A 16,692-nucleotide genomic window follows, 5' to 3' on the forward strand; every position below is an offset into this window, starting at 1 on the left:
GGAGCAGTGGGGTACAAAGAGCTCCTTTGGAATTGTGGGAAATGGATTCATAAAGAATTTCTAAAATTTAACAGAAGGTTGATACAGTTTTGGAAGTTTGTATATAAACACTGAGAGTTTTACATCTCTTGTGTCTCACTATTCCTTGAGACTGATAATGGAATAAAATCTTTTAAAACTCCTCTCAGTTTCCCTATCTCTGTAAAAACTAAGAAAACCAGCATGGAATTGTCTAAGGATTTACCGAGTGGAGCAGGTACCAGCGTGGCACAGCTGCTCCTGGGGATCATCCCTTCTCCACAGGCACACCTTGGAGTAAATGAATTCTGTTCAATGAGTAAGGTGAGGTGGGATGGACTCTGGCATATTAAAACCTGGCTTTTAGGAGAACTTGGAGCTCTGGGAACCTGTAAGTGCATAACAATTCCCCAGAGGTTTCTTCATCCATCATTTCAGCTTGGTGGGATCTCTGAGATCTTAAGGCTCAGGAGAACAGGATGAAGTGACTTCTCTGGCTCCTGCCTGATTACAGAGGGGAGGAATTCTCCAGTTACAGACCTTCATGTGGAAGGTGTGAATGATGAAACTGCCTCACCTCCTTCCTGGTGGCTTTTGCTGCTTAGAAAAGCTGCTCCAGCCTGCCCTGGCTGTGTCCTCACAGGGTCAGTTCACAGAATCACAGAATGACTGGGTTGGAAGAGACCTCCAAGATCATGGAGTCCAACCCAGCCCCAGCACCCCAACTAAACCTGGCACCCAGTGCCACATCCAGGTTTGTTAAACACACCCAGGGATGGGGACTGCACCACCTCCCTGGGCAGCCATTCCAGAACTTTATCACCTTTCTGTGAAGAACTTTTCCCTGCTATCCAACCTGTATTTCCCTTGGTGCTGCTCGGGGCTGTGTGCTCTGTTCTGTCAGTGCTGCTGGAGAAAGAGCCCAGCCCCAGGTGAGCACAGGCACCTTTCAGGAGCTGTGCAGAGTGATGGGGGCAGCCCTGAGTCTCCTTCTCTCCAGGCTGAGCACCCCCAGCTCCCTCAGGGGTTCCTCACAGGGTTTGTGTTCCAGCCCTTCATCTCCAGCCTCGTTGCCCCCTCTGGACATGCTCCGGTGTCTCCATGCCCAGCTGTGTGGTGATGTTGGCCTGCTCTGGTCTCCCAGTCAGCACAGACATGGCTCCTGTTGGGGTGGGTTTTCTTCCATTCCCTGTTCTTCTCCATTCTTCCCATTCCATGGATCTGCACCCTGACTGCAGCATGTTCTTCTCTCTTGGAGAAGGCAGAGCCATTCCCTGGATCCAGCTCTTGCTGAGTGTGTGCTGCGCTGAAGCTCTGGAGCTGCTGCAGTGTGAGAGCAAGGCTGGTGTGTGTGAGCAGATCTGCTGTGCGTGACCCTCCTCTCTCCCAGCGCCTCATTCCCATTAATTTCATCCCATGGAAGTTTAACTTTTCTCCGGAGCGCTGCCACATCCTGCTCCTGTGACCTGCTGAGGTCACTGCCGCGTCAGCCCTCAGGAAGAAGCCCTGCAGAAGCCTTTACACTTTCTCCTTTGAGAAGCCCCGGGGTGTTTGCCAGGCTGGTTTCCCTGGAAGCTTCTGCACAGGTCTGACTGAGGTGCTCCTCAGGAAACGCTGGAATCAGCGCGATGCCAGCGGGAAGGGGCCGCGCTTCCCGGAGCTCTGCTCTGCTCTGCTGGGAAGGGGCCGTGGCTCTTCTCCAGGGAATTCCCATCCCATCTTCAGCCCCAAGCTGCCTGGGCACAGGGAGCAGAGAGGAGAACATCAAGGAAGGAAAAGGATCATTAATGCCGTGTCCCAGGCAGGAATAAAAACAAATTGTCCTTGTAAATCACTTTAACACTGGAATGCCCCTTCAGCCCTGTGAGCATCAGCCTGAGCAATAAAGCTGGTTTTTAGATAGTTGTGAGGAAAAACATATTAAAATTAAATTAATTCTGTAACTAAAACTTAATTACAGAAAGATCAAGTTGTTGTTGGAAGGTTTCTGTGAAGGTTTCTTGAGGCTTCCTTTGCCTCCAAGGAAATTGATCCTGGTTTAGCAGAGAAGTGCTTGGGGTTGACTGTACAAAAATAGAATAATTGGCTGTAAATCCCAAGAATTGTATCATTTAAAGTTATTATACTGGAAATTGGGGATGAAAGAGAATCAAGCACACATTTATAAGCTGTAAAAACTTAGTTGAAGATGCCTCTGCTCATTGCAGACAGGTTGTGACCTTTAAAGGTCACTTCCAACCCAACCAACCATGAAAAATTGGTGATTATAGCAGCCCAGTCTGTATCCAAAGGAAAACCAGGCTGGAAAGAGCAGGTAACACAGAAAAAAATGGGATTTTTTGCTTGTGTGCTCCTGCATCTGCCCCAGCCATTGCAGGCAGAACAATAAAGGTGGGAAATGAACCCCCAGCTCTCTGAGAGGGCTGAGTAACCTCTTCCCACATTGGTGACACATCATGAAGTTCAGAGAAGTGGCTGAAAATGCCTTGGAAAGGCACAGGAAAGGAGCAGGCTCAGTCCTCAGGATGCAGCAGGGCAGGGGTGGGTTTGGGCAGCACTCAGAACACACCAGGAGTTGGCCTCCGCTGCTTTTCAGAGCTGGAGAGCTAAAAATGGAAATAGTTAATAGCAGTTAATAATAGTGTGACACTAATGAAGCTGGCTGGTTTTCAGTTCTTGAGAACTCTGCTGCACATCAAGCACTCCTGGTGAAAATTTCCATTCTGTGCCCTCCTGGCCCTGTTTTAAAAACACAGTTTTACAGCGTGGGTCAGTCATATCACAGCATGGATTGCACAGAAAAACCCAAGGGGAATTGTTAACTCTGGTTTGGGGATAAATAGCCTGTGATGTGATCACTCTGAATAAAAGCACAGAATAAACACAGTAATCAATAATTAAAACAAATGAAATGTACATTTGGTGAGAGAATCATGTGGAAAACAAATAGCATGTGCTCATATATCTAAATTTTTAGAGGTTGGGAAACCTGAAACTAGATTGGTTGAGAGGGCAAAAAAGAGGAAGAACTTGCAAATGATGCTTCAAAGGGAGTTTTGACCTGGTCACATTTTAGCTGGGATTTTCCTGTATTCGTATTTCAGGGACTTTTGCCCCTGCAATGGACCTTCCATCTTTGCATTTAGCTTCCAGGATCCTGGGTTATGGTGAACTGTGGGCTTGGTGGAGCAGCATCCTTCTGGCTCAAGGAAGATCTGCACAGAGTTTCAAAAATATTTAATTCCTGCATCTGCCTTTCCTTAGTCTAAAGGTCTTGTTTAACTAATACTGTTGTACATTTGGTTTTTTCCTTTAAAATGCTGGAGCTGCTGTGTTTCAAATGTAGCAAATCATAGCCAGGAACTTGAGTTTTTACCAAATATGATTCTCTCTCAAATATCCTAATATTAATGGCCAAACTGATTAACAACCCACCTTTAGACTTCCCTCCCCCTATTTCATAATTCTTTGTGATATCAGAAGTTTCTGTGTGTGAGGGAAATAATTCCTCACCTAGCTTGCCTTAGCCAGCCATGGGTGGGCCAGGATTTTAAATAAGCAGGAAAAGCCTTTGCTGGGGGAGTGGGAGCTCAAGAAAAGCCATCCTGCACTCCCAAAAATATTTTGGTGGGTGCATCAGAAAGAGCTGCTTCCACTGGGAGAAACAGAAATGAGGTGAAATTAAAATATGCCTGAACAAAAGAAATGCAGCAGGGACTGAGCACATCCCTTGGGGTAGAGAAGAGACAAAAAATTACCCAAATAACAATTTGTGGCGCTCTGAGACAGTGGCAAAGGATAAAAATCACTTTTCAGAGAGGAAGCATTTGACTGTGTAGGTGTGGAGAAGGATGTTCAGACAGAGCAGGAATTTGTCTGGCTCTAAGGAGCCTTTTTGGAAGATGGAAATGCATTTTTGAAAGGTGAATCCCTGACAATGAGCAGGGAATGTCTGGGAAAGCCATTAGGAAATAATAAATCACGGGTTGGATGTTGGCTTGTTTGGTTCAAACCCAGAAGGTTTTGTAAATGAAGCAGCACTTTAAGGTTTTAGCATTCTGGGAATTGCTCTGACTAAAACCAAGAGTAGGAGCTTTTAACCAAAGCAAAGCTGCTGTGTTGAAAAACAAGAAGTTTGATTTATGAATCTGTAAAAGGCAGTGGTTTTATATTCCCCCTCACATTTTAAAACATCTGGGCAGTCTTTTTAACATTAGGCCCACACAGACATTAAAATCTATTGAGCTTCAGTTATATGTAATATAAAAAGGGGTTTTAATGAGATTCAGGTTAATATATTTCACCTTTTACATTTCAATTTTATGGTGGTGTGTAGAAATAATATTAATATAAAATTATTTATAAATCTTATCATATAAATAATATAATATTAATTCATATTAATGTATTTCACATTTTGCATTTCAATTTTATGGTGCTGTGCAGAAATAATATTAATATAAAACATTTATAAATATTATTTATTATATAAACAATATTAATATAATGTTAATTCATATTCATATATTTCACCTTTTGCATTTCAGTTTTATGGTACTGTGTAGAAATAATTCCTGGCTTGTGTGCATATCCCAAAAATCACACTCTCAATTTCTTGTTCCCCATATTATTGCCAAAGGAATGTATCTGGAACCTCAAATTCAGGATTCAAATGGCAGAGATGGCAGAAAAATGCAATTTAATTGGGAATGTGTGCCAGGCTCTTCAATATAATTTTTTTTCTGGGATGGGATCAGGTTTGCTGGGCTCTTCCCAAGCACCAGGGAAGTTGTGTGGCTCTGACTTTTCCCAGACTGGGCCTCAGGCTTTTAGAGCAATATTTGCTGAAGTCTGCTAGGTCAGATTAACTCACACTGCTGAAGCAAAAATAATAAACACACATTTATTTGAACCACATTGTGGCAGGGATGGGGAGGAGGGAGAAAGGAGGGATGGAGGCTGGAAGAGGAGGAACCTTCAGCCTCAGCTGAGTGATGGGTGAGGGTTCCCAAACCAGCAGCACTGCCAGGTTTAGTTTGGACACATTTTAAATGATAATCTGGGAGGGCAGGGAAAAACAGAGAGCAGGGGAGAATTGGAATTAATATCTAAAGAAATTGGAATTAATATCTAATGAAAAATGTGAGGAATGAAGGCACGGAGGAGGTGAAGCACAGAGGAAAATGTCCCTGTGGTGTCACAGCTGAGGCTTGTGATGAGAACAATTCCAGACTGAGAATAGGGGCAAATCCAGGGAATAACCAAGGTTTCCCTGGTTTTTTGGTTGCATCTCAGACAGTGCCCCCAAAGTGTCAGAAGGGATCAGTGGATGTGCCCAAACTCCTCTCCTGGGTGGTTCCTGGGGCTGGCTTGGCTGAGACCAGATCCAGGTCTCAGTTGTTGTTGTTGTTGTTGTTGTTGTTGTTGTTGTTGTTGTTGTTGTTATTATTATTAATCTGTTCCCTAGGATTGCAGGTGGAATTTTATCAGCCTGACCATTTCATTTGTGCCTCCAGCTGTACAAAGCCATTCCTGATAATGTTTATTCTTCCTTTTTTTTTTCAGTCAGAGTGAAGCTTCTCCTGGGGAGAGTGAAGACCCATTTCAGTTGTGTAGAGGATCCCACAGGCACATAAATGCAGGTGTGTTGGCTTTGGGGGTTCATTTTTTATTGGTTTTTTTTTTTTTGGTGGGAGGATTAATTTCATAAACTATAAAATTGGTGGTTTGGGCTTTCTAAATCTTAGAAAAACATGGAACAAAGAACCCAAATAACTTCCTGCTCTTTCTATTTAAGCACTGGGTATAAAATGCAATTTTCTTTTGAGTCAGTGCTGCCCTGTTGTTCATCCTTGGCAATCTAAAAGCTCTTGCATTAAACCTACTCAGTGCTACCCTTTCCTCCTGGAGAGACAGAGAAGTAGTAATAAAAAATAAATGCCAATGCATCTTATAAAATACACCATGACTCATAAACCATCAGCAGTTTCAAACACAAAGGGTGAGATTGGAGAAAACAATGAGAAATATTTTGCTGTTAAGGGGCTGTAAAGATAGAAGCTGACTTTTAAAAGAAGGAAACATCAAGTGAGCTGTTTAAATCACTCAGGCTCAAGTGTTGTTTTCCAGCCAAGGAGGTGCTGAAGGATGTGAAAGTTATTTCTGCTTTGAGGAGGGAAACCTTGCAGGAAAGCTGTGGCACCACCAGAGGAGAAGGGAATGATTTGGAGCCGAGTTCCCAGAACCAGAATAATCACTGACATTTCTTTTTTCCCCTTTTCATCTGGTTTTGGATAAATCCCCACCTGAGGGTTTGGAGGATGCTGGTGCCCAGCCAGCAGTGATGGGTTTGTGTCCTGACAATCCCAACTCCCCTCACGTTTCCCTTTGCTCTCCCAGTATCTCAACGTAAAAGAAGATTGCAAAGCCATGGCTTTCTGTGCAAAAATGAGGAGCACCAAGAAAAATGAGCTCAACCTGGAAGCCCAGCACCAGGGGCTGGAAATCCTCTTCTACCTGCAGGACAAAGCCCCCCTCTGTTACTCCAGCGGCGAGTTCACCTCGGAGGAGCTGTGCATTGAGGCTGCCCAGAAGTGCTGTGAGTGTTTGGGTTTATTTCAGCTCCCAGGGGCCTGGCAGCAGCCAGAGTGAGGCATCCTGTGTGGGTCAGTCAGAGAAGAGCCTCCCTATCCCAATAAATCCCCACAAAGCTGCTCTGACCTCGTGTGCATCCCTCACGTGTCAGGGGCTGTGCTGTGCTCTTCCCTCTGGGCTGGGGCTCAGCAAACACCTGGAATTCCACAGGAAAAGTGGATTTAATCTCTGTTTGATCTCACAGCCCAGTGGGCTTTTGTACTTACAGTTCTGAGGTTCTTTCCCCATGGAACACCAAACCTTACCCAGCTGCTGTGGGGTGTGAACAGGGGAACTGGGCAGGAATTTTCCTGCAGCTCTCAAATGTTTTCTTTGATTCTTGTAATCCCCTTCAGCTCATTTGCCTAATTGCTCCTCTTCCATGGGAATGGGTGAAATTATGGAAATCTGCAGGACAAACCTCACCAAATGAGTGGTGATATAGTTTTTTAAGAGATTTAAGTGAGGAGTATTTAACAGCCACCTATTTATGCTGCTGTGCAGGAGCTGCTCTCTGGGGGCTCTGAACCCACAGATGGTGCAGCTGCTCCAGAGCTGGGACAAGGAATTCCAGCAGATCTGGAATTCCAAAGAGATCTGGGATGGAGGAAACATCCATCCCAAAGAGATCTGGGATGGAGGAAACATCCATCCCAAAGAGATCTGAGAGGGACTAAATGCAGAGTTTTAAAGCAGATCAGCCCATTAATGTCAAAGTCTGTTCTTACCTGGAACAGACCAAAGCTTTCTCTGGGGTCTTTCTCTGTGGAACCACCAAAGCTTTCTGCTTGTTTGCCAAAACCTCCTTTCACCTCTGAGGGTTGAATTTATTAACAAAATAAAGCTGAGAACAAAGTTGTGGGTTTGGTAAAACTCCCTTTTCTGTGACCTGGACAAAATGAAGGTTTTAAATAATTTCTTTGAAGCTCAGCCCTTGGGCAAAATCAGGATTTGAGGACCACTTTAAGAGCAGAAATCTCTGTTTAATCCACCCCAAACCCCATGGGTTGAACCCAGGTGACAGCTCCACCTCAACCTTTCCTCCCCAGTATTTGTTTCAGGCTGATCCCAGTATCTGGTTCTTTTCATGATCCAATATTTGCTTTATGCTGTTGTGTTTTGGGGTGTGGATGTGCCCCAGAGCTTTGTGATTCATCCATTTGTGTGTTTTTGTGCCAGCTGTGTCCCCTCTGTGCCACAACCTCTTTGCTCTGTATGATGAGAACAACAAGCTCTGGTATGCACCAAACCAGGTCTTCAAGGTGGAGGAGAAATCATCCTTCAGGCTCCATTATCGCATGAGGTAAGGAGAACACCTGGAAAATGAGATTTATTCATTCCTGAGCCCCCTGAAGAAGCAGGAAAGCAACGCCAAAAGCAGCAGCTGGGTTTGCACAGCTTAGAGGAGAGACGAGCAGCAGGAGCTTCAAACATCTCCTGATTTCTTTGCATCTTTGGGGTTTAATCTTGAAAAAAAAAAAAGTTGGAAAAGCACGAGAAGTTGTTTTCACAAAGCTGGGAGTGAGCAAGGTCAAAGTTAATTGGAAAATTGGCTCCAAACCACTGGGTTTTGTGTCAGTGCTTTTATGAATTTCCATTTGAAGTGTTCCAGAGCAGTGAATTAACTGTACATCATCATTCAGAAATTAATAAAAAAATTTTAAAAATTAATTAATTTTTTAATACAGCAGTGGATTAACTGTACATGATGATTCAGAAATAAATTGGTTTAAAAATTAATTTTAAAAAATTAATTTAATTTTTTTTAATACAATGATGGATTAACTGTACATGATCATTCAGAAATGAATTTTAAAAAATTAATTAAAAAAACTATTTTAAAAAACTTTTAATATGGTGGTGGGTTAACTACTTGATGATTCATAAATGAATTTTTTTAAATGTTAAAATTTTTAATTTAAATTTTTTTAAATTTAATAGAACAGTGGATTAACTCTACATGATAATTCAGAAATGAATTTTTTAAAAAAATTAAATTTCAAATTTTAAAGTTTTTAATTTTAAATTTTTTTAATAGACCAATGTACTTACTGTACATGATGATTCAGAAATGAATTTTTAAAAAAATTAATAAAAATTATTAATTTTTTTTTAATACAGTGGTGGATTAACTGTACATGATCATTCAGAAATGAAATTTAAAAAAATTTTTTAAGTTAAATTTTTTTTTATTTCAATTTTTATAATAGAGCAGTGGATTAACTCTACATGACAATTCAGAAATGAAATAATTTGTATTTTTGCTTACATTGATAGGTTTTTGTCATGTCCTTTTTCATGAGATCTCTAAAATGAACGATGTGACTGGGCTGAGATGTTTGTGGGGCTTTGACTTTTCTCCCATTGCTGAGAACTTTTTGTTTTCTGTGTGAATTTCTCCTCCTCTGCCCTAAATCAGTGCCAGATGCTGCTGCACTTTTGGTGATGTTTAAAAGGACTTTGCACAGAAACTCTCTGAGTTCCCTGTGGTTTTCTCACTTGCCTCAAGTTCTATTTATTGAATTTTTTTACAAATGAGAAACCCCAGGATTTTGTAATATCCTGGAGTCATTGCTCAGAGAGGAGGAGAATTTAACTCTTCCCTAGCTGGGTTTGGGTTTTGCTGTGGGAAAGGGATCCAGTTCCTTTCTGGAGGGGTTTTGGAGGCAGATTGTAGGATTTTGTGGGCTTGTGTAGTATTGCTGTGGATTTGTGTAGTCTTTGTGTAGTATTTGTGTAGGATTTTGTGGATCTCTGTAGTATTTTTGTAGCATTTGTGTAGTATTTTGTGGATCTCTGTAGTATTTGTGTAGTATTTTGTGGATTTCCGTAGTATTTTTGTAGTAGTTTGTGGGTTCCTGTAGTATTTCTGTAGTATTTTGTGGATTTCCATAGTATTTTTCTAGTATCTGTGTAGTATTTCTGTAGTAGTTTGTGGGTTCCTGTAGTATTTTTGTGGGATTTTGTGGGTTTGTGTTTTCTTAGTAAAGAGAATTTAAAATTTTTAATACCTAGTTTTAACATCTCCCCCTCTCATTTGAATTATGAATACTGTATTGATAACATTGCTAATTATTTGTTGTATATAGATTTGACTGAATTTTATATTTTATTTAAGTTAGTATTTCATTAAAACTTTATAATACTGCTGATTTTTATACTTATAAAGGAACTTCAAGTTTATAAATTTTTATAAAATTATGTAAATTTTATATAACTATATATAGGTAGGTGAAATACAAGTGTTGTAATTTTTGTGTACTTTATATTTGGGTTTTTTTGTTTATGGAGTGGTTAGTGGTTTTTTGTACTTGACAGAGTTTTATATTTTTTATTGAAATTCACTTAGATTTTGTATTTGTTAAAATACAAGTAAACTTTTGGTTTTCTGTAGGGATTGGAGGAATTTTTTTTTAAATTTTGGAAGGGAAGAATGGGTTTTGATAATAAAATATGAAATGAAATTATAATAATATAATATATAATAAAATAATATGTAATATAATAAAGAATACAATCTATAATAAATATCATATAATAAGTAATACAAAATATAATATAATATAATATAATATAATATAATATAATATAATATAATATAATATAATATAATATAATATAATATAATATAATATAATATAATATAATATAATATAATATAATATGATATGATATAAATTTATTTTGTAAAATTGGATTGAGATATGTAAACTAATGATGGATGATGATGGAAGAGGCTCTGAGGGAGGGCTGGGTCCTGCTCCTGGAGCTCAGGGCCACAATTCCCTCCCCAGCTCACTGGGAATGGGGAAATTTCATGTTCCTGTTCCTGTTGTGGAAGTGAAATCCCCAAAATCTCTCCCAGGAAACCCTGGAGCTTTCCAAGGAAAAGATTCTCCTTGATTTACCCATCCCTCAAACAATGGGGCTCCAATTGTTTTTGTGGTGTTAGTCAGAGCAGTTAATTAGGGAAAGGAGCAAAGTCTCCTCTCAGTCCCAAACAATGCACAGACCTTGCCCATGATTATTTTCAGGAAATAACAGAAGAATTGCAGTTATTAATTCTGACTCCTCTTCTGCAGGAGAACAGGGAAACAAAGTCATTTCCTCTGGGTTTCAGGAGGGTTTGCTTTGCTCTGCTCTCCAGGAGTTCTGGAGGCTCCTCTGGTTCTTGTCAGGAGTTTCTGGCTCCGTTTTGGGCTGGAGTTCCTGCCTAAGGAGAGCTCAACTAAAATATTCATTTTATTTTGCTGAAGATCCTGCCTCTGCACTGAGGTTGGGCCACTCCAGCCTTGACACTGGAGATTTGGGGCTTTATAAATGTCAGTCCCAAACTGGTTTGGACTGGGAGGGACCTTAAATCCCATCCCATCCCATCCCATCCCATCCCATCCCATCCCATCCCATCCCATCCCATCCCATCCCATCCCATCCCATCCCATCCCATCCCATCCCATCCCAGGGACACCTCCCACTGTCCCAGGGTGTCCAGCCTGGCCTTGGTCACTTCAAAGGGATCCAGGGGCAGCCACAGCTTCTCTGGGAATTCCATCCCAGCCAGGAATTCCCAATTCCCAATCTCCCATCCAGCCCTGCCCTCTGGCAGTGGGAGCCATTCCCTGTGTGCTGTCCCTCCAGGCCTTGTCCCCAGTCCCTGTCCAGCTCTCCTGGAGCCCCTTCAGGCCCTGGCAGGGGCTCTGAGCTCTCCCTGGATCCTTCTCCTCTCCAGGTGAACAATCCCAAATCTCTTTCCTCACAGGAGAGGTGCTCCATCTCTCTAACAGAAAAAAAAAAAGGGAAAACCCACTAATAATCCATAATAATTGTATCATTTGCCCCCAGTTCCTCAGGCCAGGAATGTGCTGGGATTTTGGACCACTTAACCTTCAGGCAGGAGTTTGACCAATTCTTGCTTTGAACAGCTTTACTTTCCAAACCCCAGGTTATCTTGTAGAAGTGGAGGCTTTTCCCCAAGGCATTTTTCAAGTTTCTGGCTTTTTTGGCAGATACTATTTCACCAACTGGCACGGGACGAGCGAGAGCGAGCCCTCGGTGTGGAGACACTCCCCCAGGAGGGCCAAGGCCTATGACAAGAAGCTGGCCCCAGAGGGGACCCCCATCCTGGATGCCAGTTCCCTGGAATACATGTTTGCACAGGTTGGAATTCTCTCTGATGCTGTATTCCCATAAATCAAATTTTTATGGGGTTTTTGTCCCATAAAACCTGTGGGGTTCTCCTTTTTGACACTCCTAAAATACACATTATGTATCCTGTTAATACTGGAAAGGGTTTTCTTTTTGCTGCTGCCTGGTGGAGAGGAGAGGATTTGCTGCATGGGGGAGCAAATCCTCTCTCCCAGCCCAAAAATGGGTTTATTTTAATAGATATTTTCTTCTAAAGTGAATTATTTGTGTTTCCAAACGCTCTCAGTCACCTTTTGTGGGACATTTGCCCAGAGCTGGGGCTGGAGAGGAGCAGCAGCAGAGGAAATCTGGCAGGGCTGGGTGCTTTTAATGAGGTTTTTTTACTGGGTGGTGTTAAAGATTGATAAACATTTACTGATAACCCCGTGGTGATAAAGATTGATAACCTCACTGCACTTTTGCTCTCCTCTTGTGCCTTCCAAAGGATTTTTCAAACCAGAAGCTGTCGGGTTTCACCAAAAAAAGGGAAAATTCAGGTTGATGGAAGAGCAAATTGAATGCATGGAGGAAATCCCATTTACTGTTGGTTCTGAGTAGAATTCCTGCAGGATTTTCACACTGGGAACCACAAGAAAGAGAATTCCAGGGAAACATTTAAAGCAGCAAGGCACAGAAATGTCTTTGCTCTTTGATAGCCAAACACTTTCCAGGCAGTCCCAGAGCAAGGCTTGGCTTGGAGATGAATCCAGGAGAGGCTTTGGATGGGAAGGGCAGGGGTAAAGCAGAGGCACAAAGTTGGTTTTCTGGAGCAGAAAATAAATATTAAAGGTACTAAAAGGGGCCAGGGATGGTGATTTCTGTAGTTAATTTTTAAAAAGTGAATTTTTGGTGGGCTGGTGTAGAAAAAAAGGGGAGGAGGTTCCGGCTTCTCCTTGCCCCAGGATCCTGGCATGAATTCCTGGCTCAGGGACAAACTCTGGGAAAGACCAGCTGGGTAATTTGGGTTTTTTTGTTCTGTTAAGGGCCAGTATGACCTAGTGAAGGGCCTGGCACCCATCCGAGACCCCAAAAACGACCAGGAGGTCCATGAGATAGAGAATGAGTGTCTGGGGATGGCTGTCCTGGCCATCTCCCACGATGCCATCAAGAAAAACGTGAAGCTGCCAGAGCTTCCCAAGGACATCAGGTGAGCTGGGATCCATCCTCTGTCCCTGCTGGCTCTGCTGCTCTCCCAGGAGGAATTTAATGTCATTCAATTTAATTCAATTTAATCCCTTGCTTCTCCTCCCAGCTACAAGCATTATATCCCTGAGACTCTGAACAGGACCATCAGGCAGAGGAATTTCTTGACCAGGATTCGGATCAATAACGTTTTCAAGCATTTCCTCAAGGAGTTCAACAACAAAACCATCTGCAACAACAGCGTCTCCCCCAGGGACCTGAAGGTGAAATATTTATCCACCATGGAGGTCCTGACCAAATATTATGGGGCAGAGATCTTTGAGACCTCATTCCTGCTGATTTCTGCTGAGAATGAGATGAATAAATTCAACTGTGGAGACAACGAGAAGTACGAAGTGATGGTGACAGGGAACAACGGCATCCAGTGGAGGCTCAAGCCAAGTGTGAGTAGCCCTGAGAAATGGGAATTCAAGGGGATTTTGGGACAGAACAGCTGCTGAAGGGTGGTTATGGGCTTCAGACACTGCACAGCAGCTTTGTGTTGGAGAGGCTTTTATAGGATTGCAGGATTATCCAGGTTGGAAGGAGCTCAGAGAGTTCCAGCCCAACCCCCTTTTTAGGCTTAGTTTGGAGACCAGACCAGGCTCAGGGCGTTTATCCTGAAAAATTCCAAGAATGGACACAAGACAACCTCTGTGAGCAGCCCTTTTACCAGAAAAATAAAAGACCCTGTGAAAAACATTCCAGAATTAAATAGATTTATTCTATGCATTAGAATACATTCTATTCTATATAATATATTATTAATCTATAATTTATACTAATTTTATAATCCATATTATAATTCTATTCTAAGTAATAATTAATTTATATTATCCTATATATTAATTGTATAATTTATATAATGCTTTTATTCTATAATTCTAACTAATAAATAATGAATTGATATTACTATTCCAGAATGAAATTTTGGTTTAGAGTAATTGTATTACAATACATTATATTCTGTGTTTTATATTACTATTGTACATATTAATTTTATAATTTATATGATTATTCTATAATTCCAACTAATAAATAATTAATATTACTATTCTAGAATGAATTTTTGGTTTAGAGTAAATGTATTACAATACATTATATTCTATATTTTATATTATTATATTTATATTATTATTCTATAATTTATATTATTTCTATAATTTATATACTAATTCTGTTCTATAATTCTAATTAATAAATAATTTATATCATTACTCTAGAATGAATTTTTGGTTTAGAGTAAATGTATTACAATACATTATATTCTATATTTTATATTCTATAATTGAGTTTTATTTTGTAAGTTTTATAATAATTCTATTCTATAATTCTAACTAATAATTAATTAATTTCTATTGCTGTTCTAGAATGAATTATTGGTTTAGAGTAAAACCACTGTGCTGGACATGTTTTTACTAAAGCTTCTATCCCAAATACATTTGCAGCCTGTCCAGACAGAGAAAGAGAAGAAGAAGAAATCCGATGGCAAAACCAAAAAGGAGGAGGAGAAGCACAAACTGCGGGAGACGTGGAACAGCTTCTCCTACTTCCCTGAGATCACCCACATCGTCATCAAGGAGGCCACAGTCAGCATCAACAAGCAGGACAACAAGAGGATGGTGAGCATGGCCAGGAAGGGCTGAGAGGAGCATTTCAAACTCTCACACTGAATTTGTCCCTTCACCTCCGCTTGGGCTGCCTCAGCTTCCCTGGAGCCTGGCCTTGAGTCCCTGCTGGGTCACTTAATTCCCTGCTGGGTCAATTAATTCCCTGCTGGATCACTTAATTCCCTGCTGGATCATTTAATTAATTCCCTGGTGGATCATTTAATTCCCTGCTGGATAATTTAATTCCCTGCTGGATCATTTAATTAATTCCCTGGTGGATCATTTAATTCCCTGCTGGATAATTTAATTAATTCCCTGGTGGATCAATTAATTCCCTGGTGGATCACTTAATTCCTTTCTGGATCATTTAATTCCCTGCTGGATCCTTTCCCTTCCATGGGGAGCCAGGCTGGGGCTGGGCACAAGGTGACAGTTAAGGGACATTTTGAGTGTAAATAACACCGAATATGCTGGCCTTGACACTGGGCACAGCAAAAAAACCCACAAAGTGCACCTGTGTCCACACTGGCACAGAATTTTCCTCACAAATCCCATGAGGAATTCCAGAATTTGTGGCAGTGGAGACAGGACAGGGAGGGCAGGGAATGGCCACTAAATCCCAACATCCTGTAGCCAGAAGTGGCTGATGGATATTCCTCATTAATCCCAACATTCCAGGGATGTTCCAGCATTCTTGGTGTCCTGACAATAATATTTTATAATACAGTGTATTATTAATATCAGTAATAGTGCCTTGTGCACTTCACTGTGGGCAGCCAGTGATAAATGCAACCATCAAAGAAGTTTTTACAGACCAAAAAAGAGGGGGAGATGTGAGAAATGGATTTTAAAGGATTTCAAAACCTGACAGAAAGCTCCCACAGTTTTGTACATCTGTGTGCAGACTCTGAGATAAAGATTTAGGAAGGCCACAGAATAAAGACGGCATTGTTGAGAGAGATTGAACTAGAAACAAGTTTCAACAAGTTTCAAAAGATGGCCTTGCAAAAAGACCAGATATTTTAGAGAATTAGAGCTGTGAAAGATGCATTGTAGCAGGACAACATGGGGGAAAAATATAGGTCATTGATGTTAAATATAGGTAAAAATATAGGTAAAATATGGGTAAAAATGTAGGTGATTGGTGTTAAATGTAGGTAAAAATATAGGTAAAATATGGGTAAAAATGTAGGTGATTGGTGTTAAATATAGGTAAAAATATAGGTAAAATATAGGTGATTGGTATTAAATGTAGGTAAAAATATAAGTGATTCGTGTGAAATATAGGTAAAAGTATAGGTAAAATATAGGTTAAAATATAGGTGATTGGTGTTAGAAGTATTGGCAGCATTGTGTGGCAAAAGTTAATTTATACAAACATTTATAAGGTGTTGTAACCAGGAAATGGGTTCTGATAGAATGGCGTGGAGTTTTGCATCTCTTATGTCTTACCCTTCAACAAGACTGATAATGGAATAAAATCTTCTAAAATTTTTTTTTAAAGAAACCATTTTTGTTGGGTGATTGCATCTTTATGTTGCTGCTCTTCCTGGGAGTGAAAATTCCAGGAATTTTAGGGTTTTTTCTGCTTTGTTGCCATTTGATTAAAGAACCTTCACTGAGGAGCAGGGGATGAGCTGGTCCTACACATCCCCAAGGTTTTGGAAGGAAACTTTAAATGTTTTTAAAGCTCAGCTGTGTGTGACAAGCTGTGCTGTTGCTGTGCTGGCAGGAGCTGCGGCTGGGCTCGCACGCCGAGGCGCTCTCCTTCACCTCGCTGGTCGATGGCTACTTCAGGCTCACTGCAGACGCCCACCACTACCTGTGCACGGACGTGGCGCCTCCCCTCATCCAGCACAACATCAAGAACGGCTGCCACGGCCCCATCTGGTCAGTCCCTCTGCATTTTGGGGTTATGGGCCCATCTGATCAGTCCTTTCTGTATTTTGGGGTTATGGGCCCATCTGCTCAGTCCCTCTGCATTTTGGGGTTATGGGCCCATCTGCTCAGTCCCTTCTGCATTTTGGGGTTATGGGCCCATCTGATCAGTCCCTCTGCATTTTGG

The 16,692-nt window shown here is 41.2% G+C and overlaps 1 protein-coding gene across 1 annotated transcript in view; it reads left to right on the forward strand.

Annotated features, from left to right (window-relative positions):
- Positions 1 to 16,692, forward strand: part of JAK1 (Janus kinase 1) — a 50,336-nt gene that overhangs the window by 18,535 nt on the left and 15,109 nt on the right. The window contains exons 2-9 of the mRNA XM_030953497.1: positions 5,584 to 5,660; positions 6,418 to 6,616; positions 7,831 to 7,954; positions 11,658 to 11,808; positions 12,819 to 12,982; positions 13,088 to 13,421; positions 14,466 to 14,639; positions 16,360 to 16,517. Of these exons, the coding sequence (XP_030809357.1) occupies positions 5,655 to 5,660; positions 6,418 to 6,616; positions 7,831 to 7,954; positions 11,658 to 11,808; positions 12,819 to 12,982; positions 13,088 to 13,421; positions 14,466 to 14,639; positions 16,360 to 16,517 (1,310 nt within the window). The 5' untranslated portion in view covers positions 5,584 to 5,654. The remainder of the gene's footprint in view (positions 1 to 5,583; positions 5,661 to 6,417; positions 6,617 to 7,830; positions 7,955 to 11,657; positions 11,809 to 12,818; positions 12,983 to 13,087; positions 13,422 to 14,465; positions 14,640 to 16,359; positions 16,518 to 16,692) is intronic.

Source organism: Camarhynchus parvulus, chromosome 8 (genome assembly GCF_901933205.1).
Source record: "Camarhynchus parvulus chromosome 8, STF_HiC, whole genome shotgun sequence".
Classification (NCBI taxonomy): Eukaryota; Metazoa; Chordata; class Aves; order Passeriformes; family Thraupidae; genus Camarhynchus; species Camarhynchus parvulus.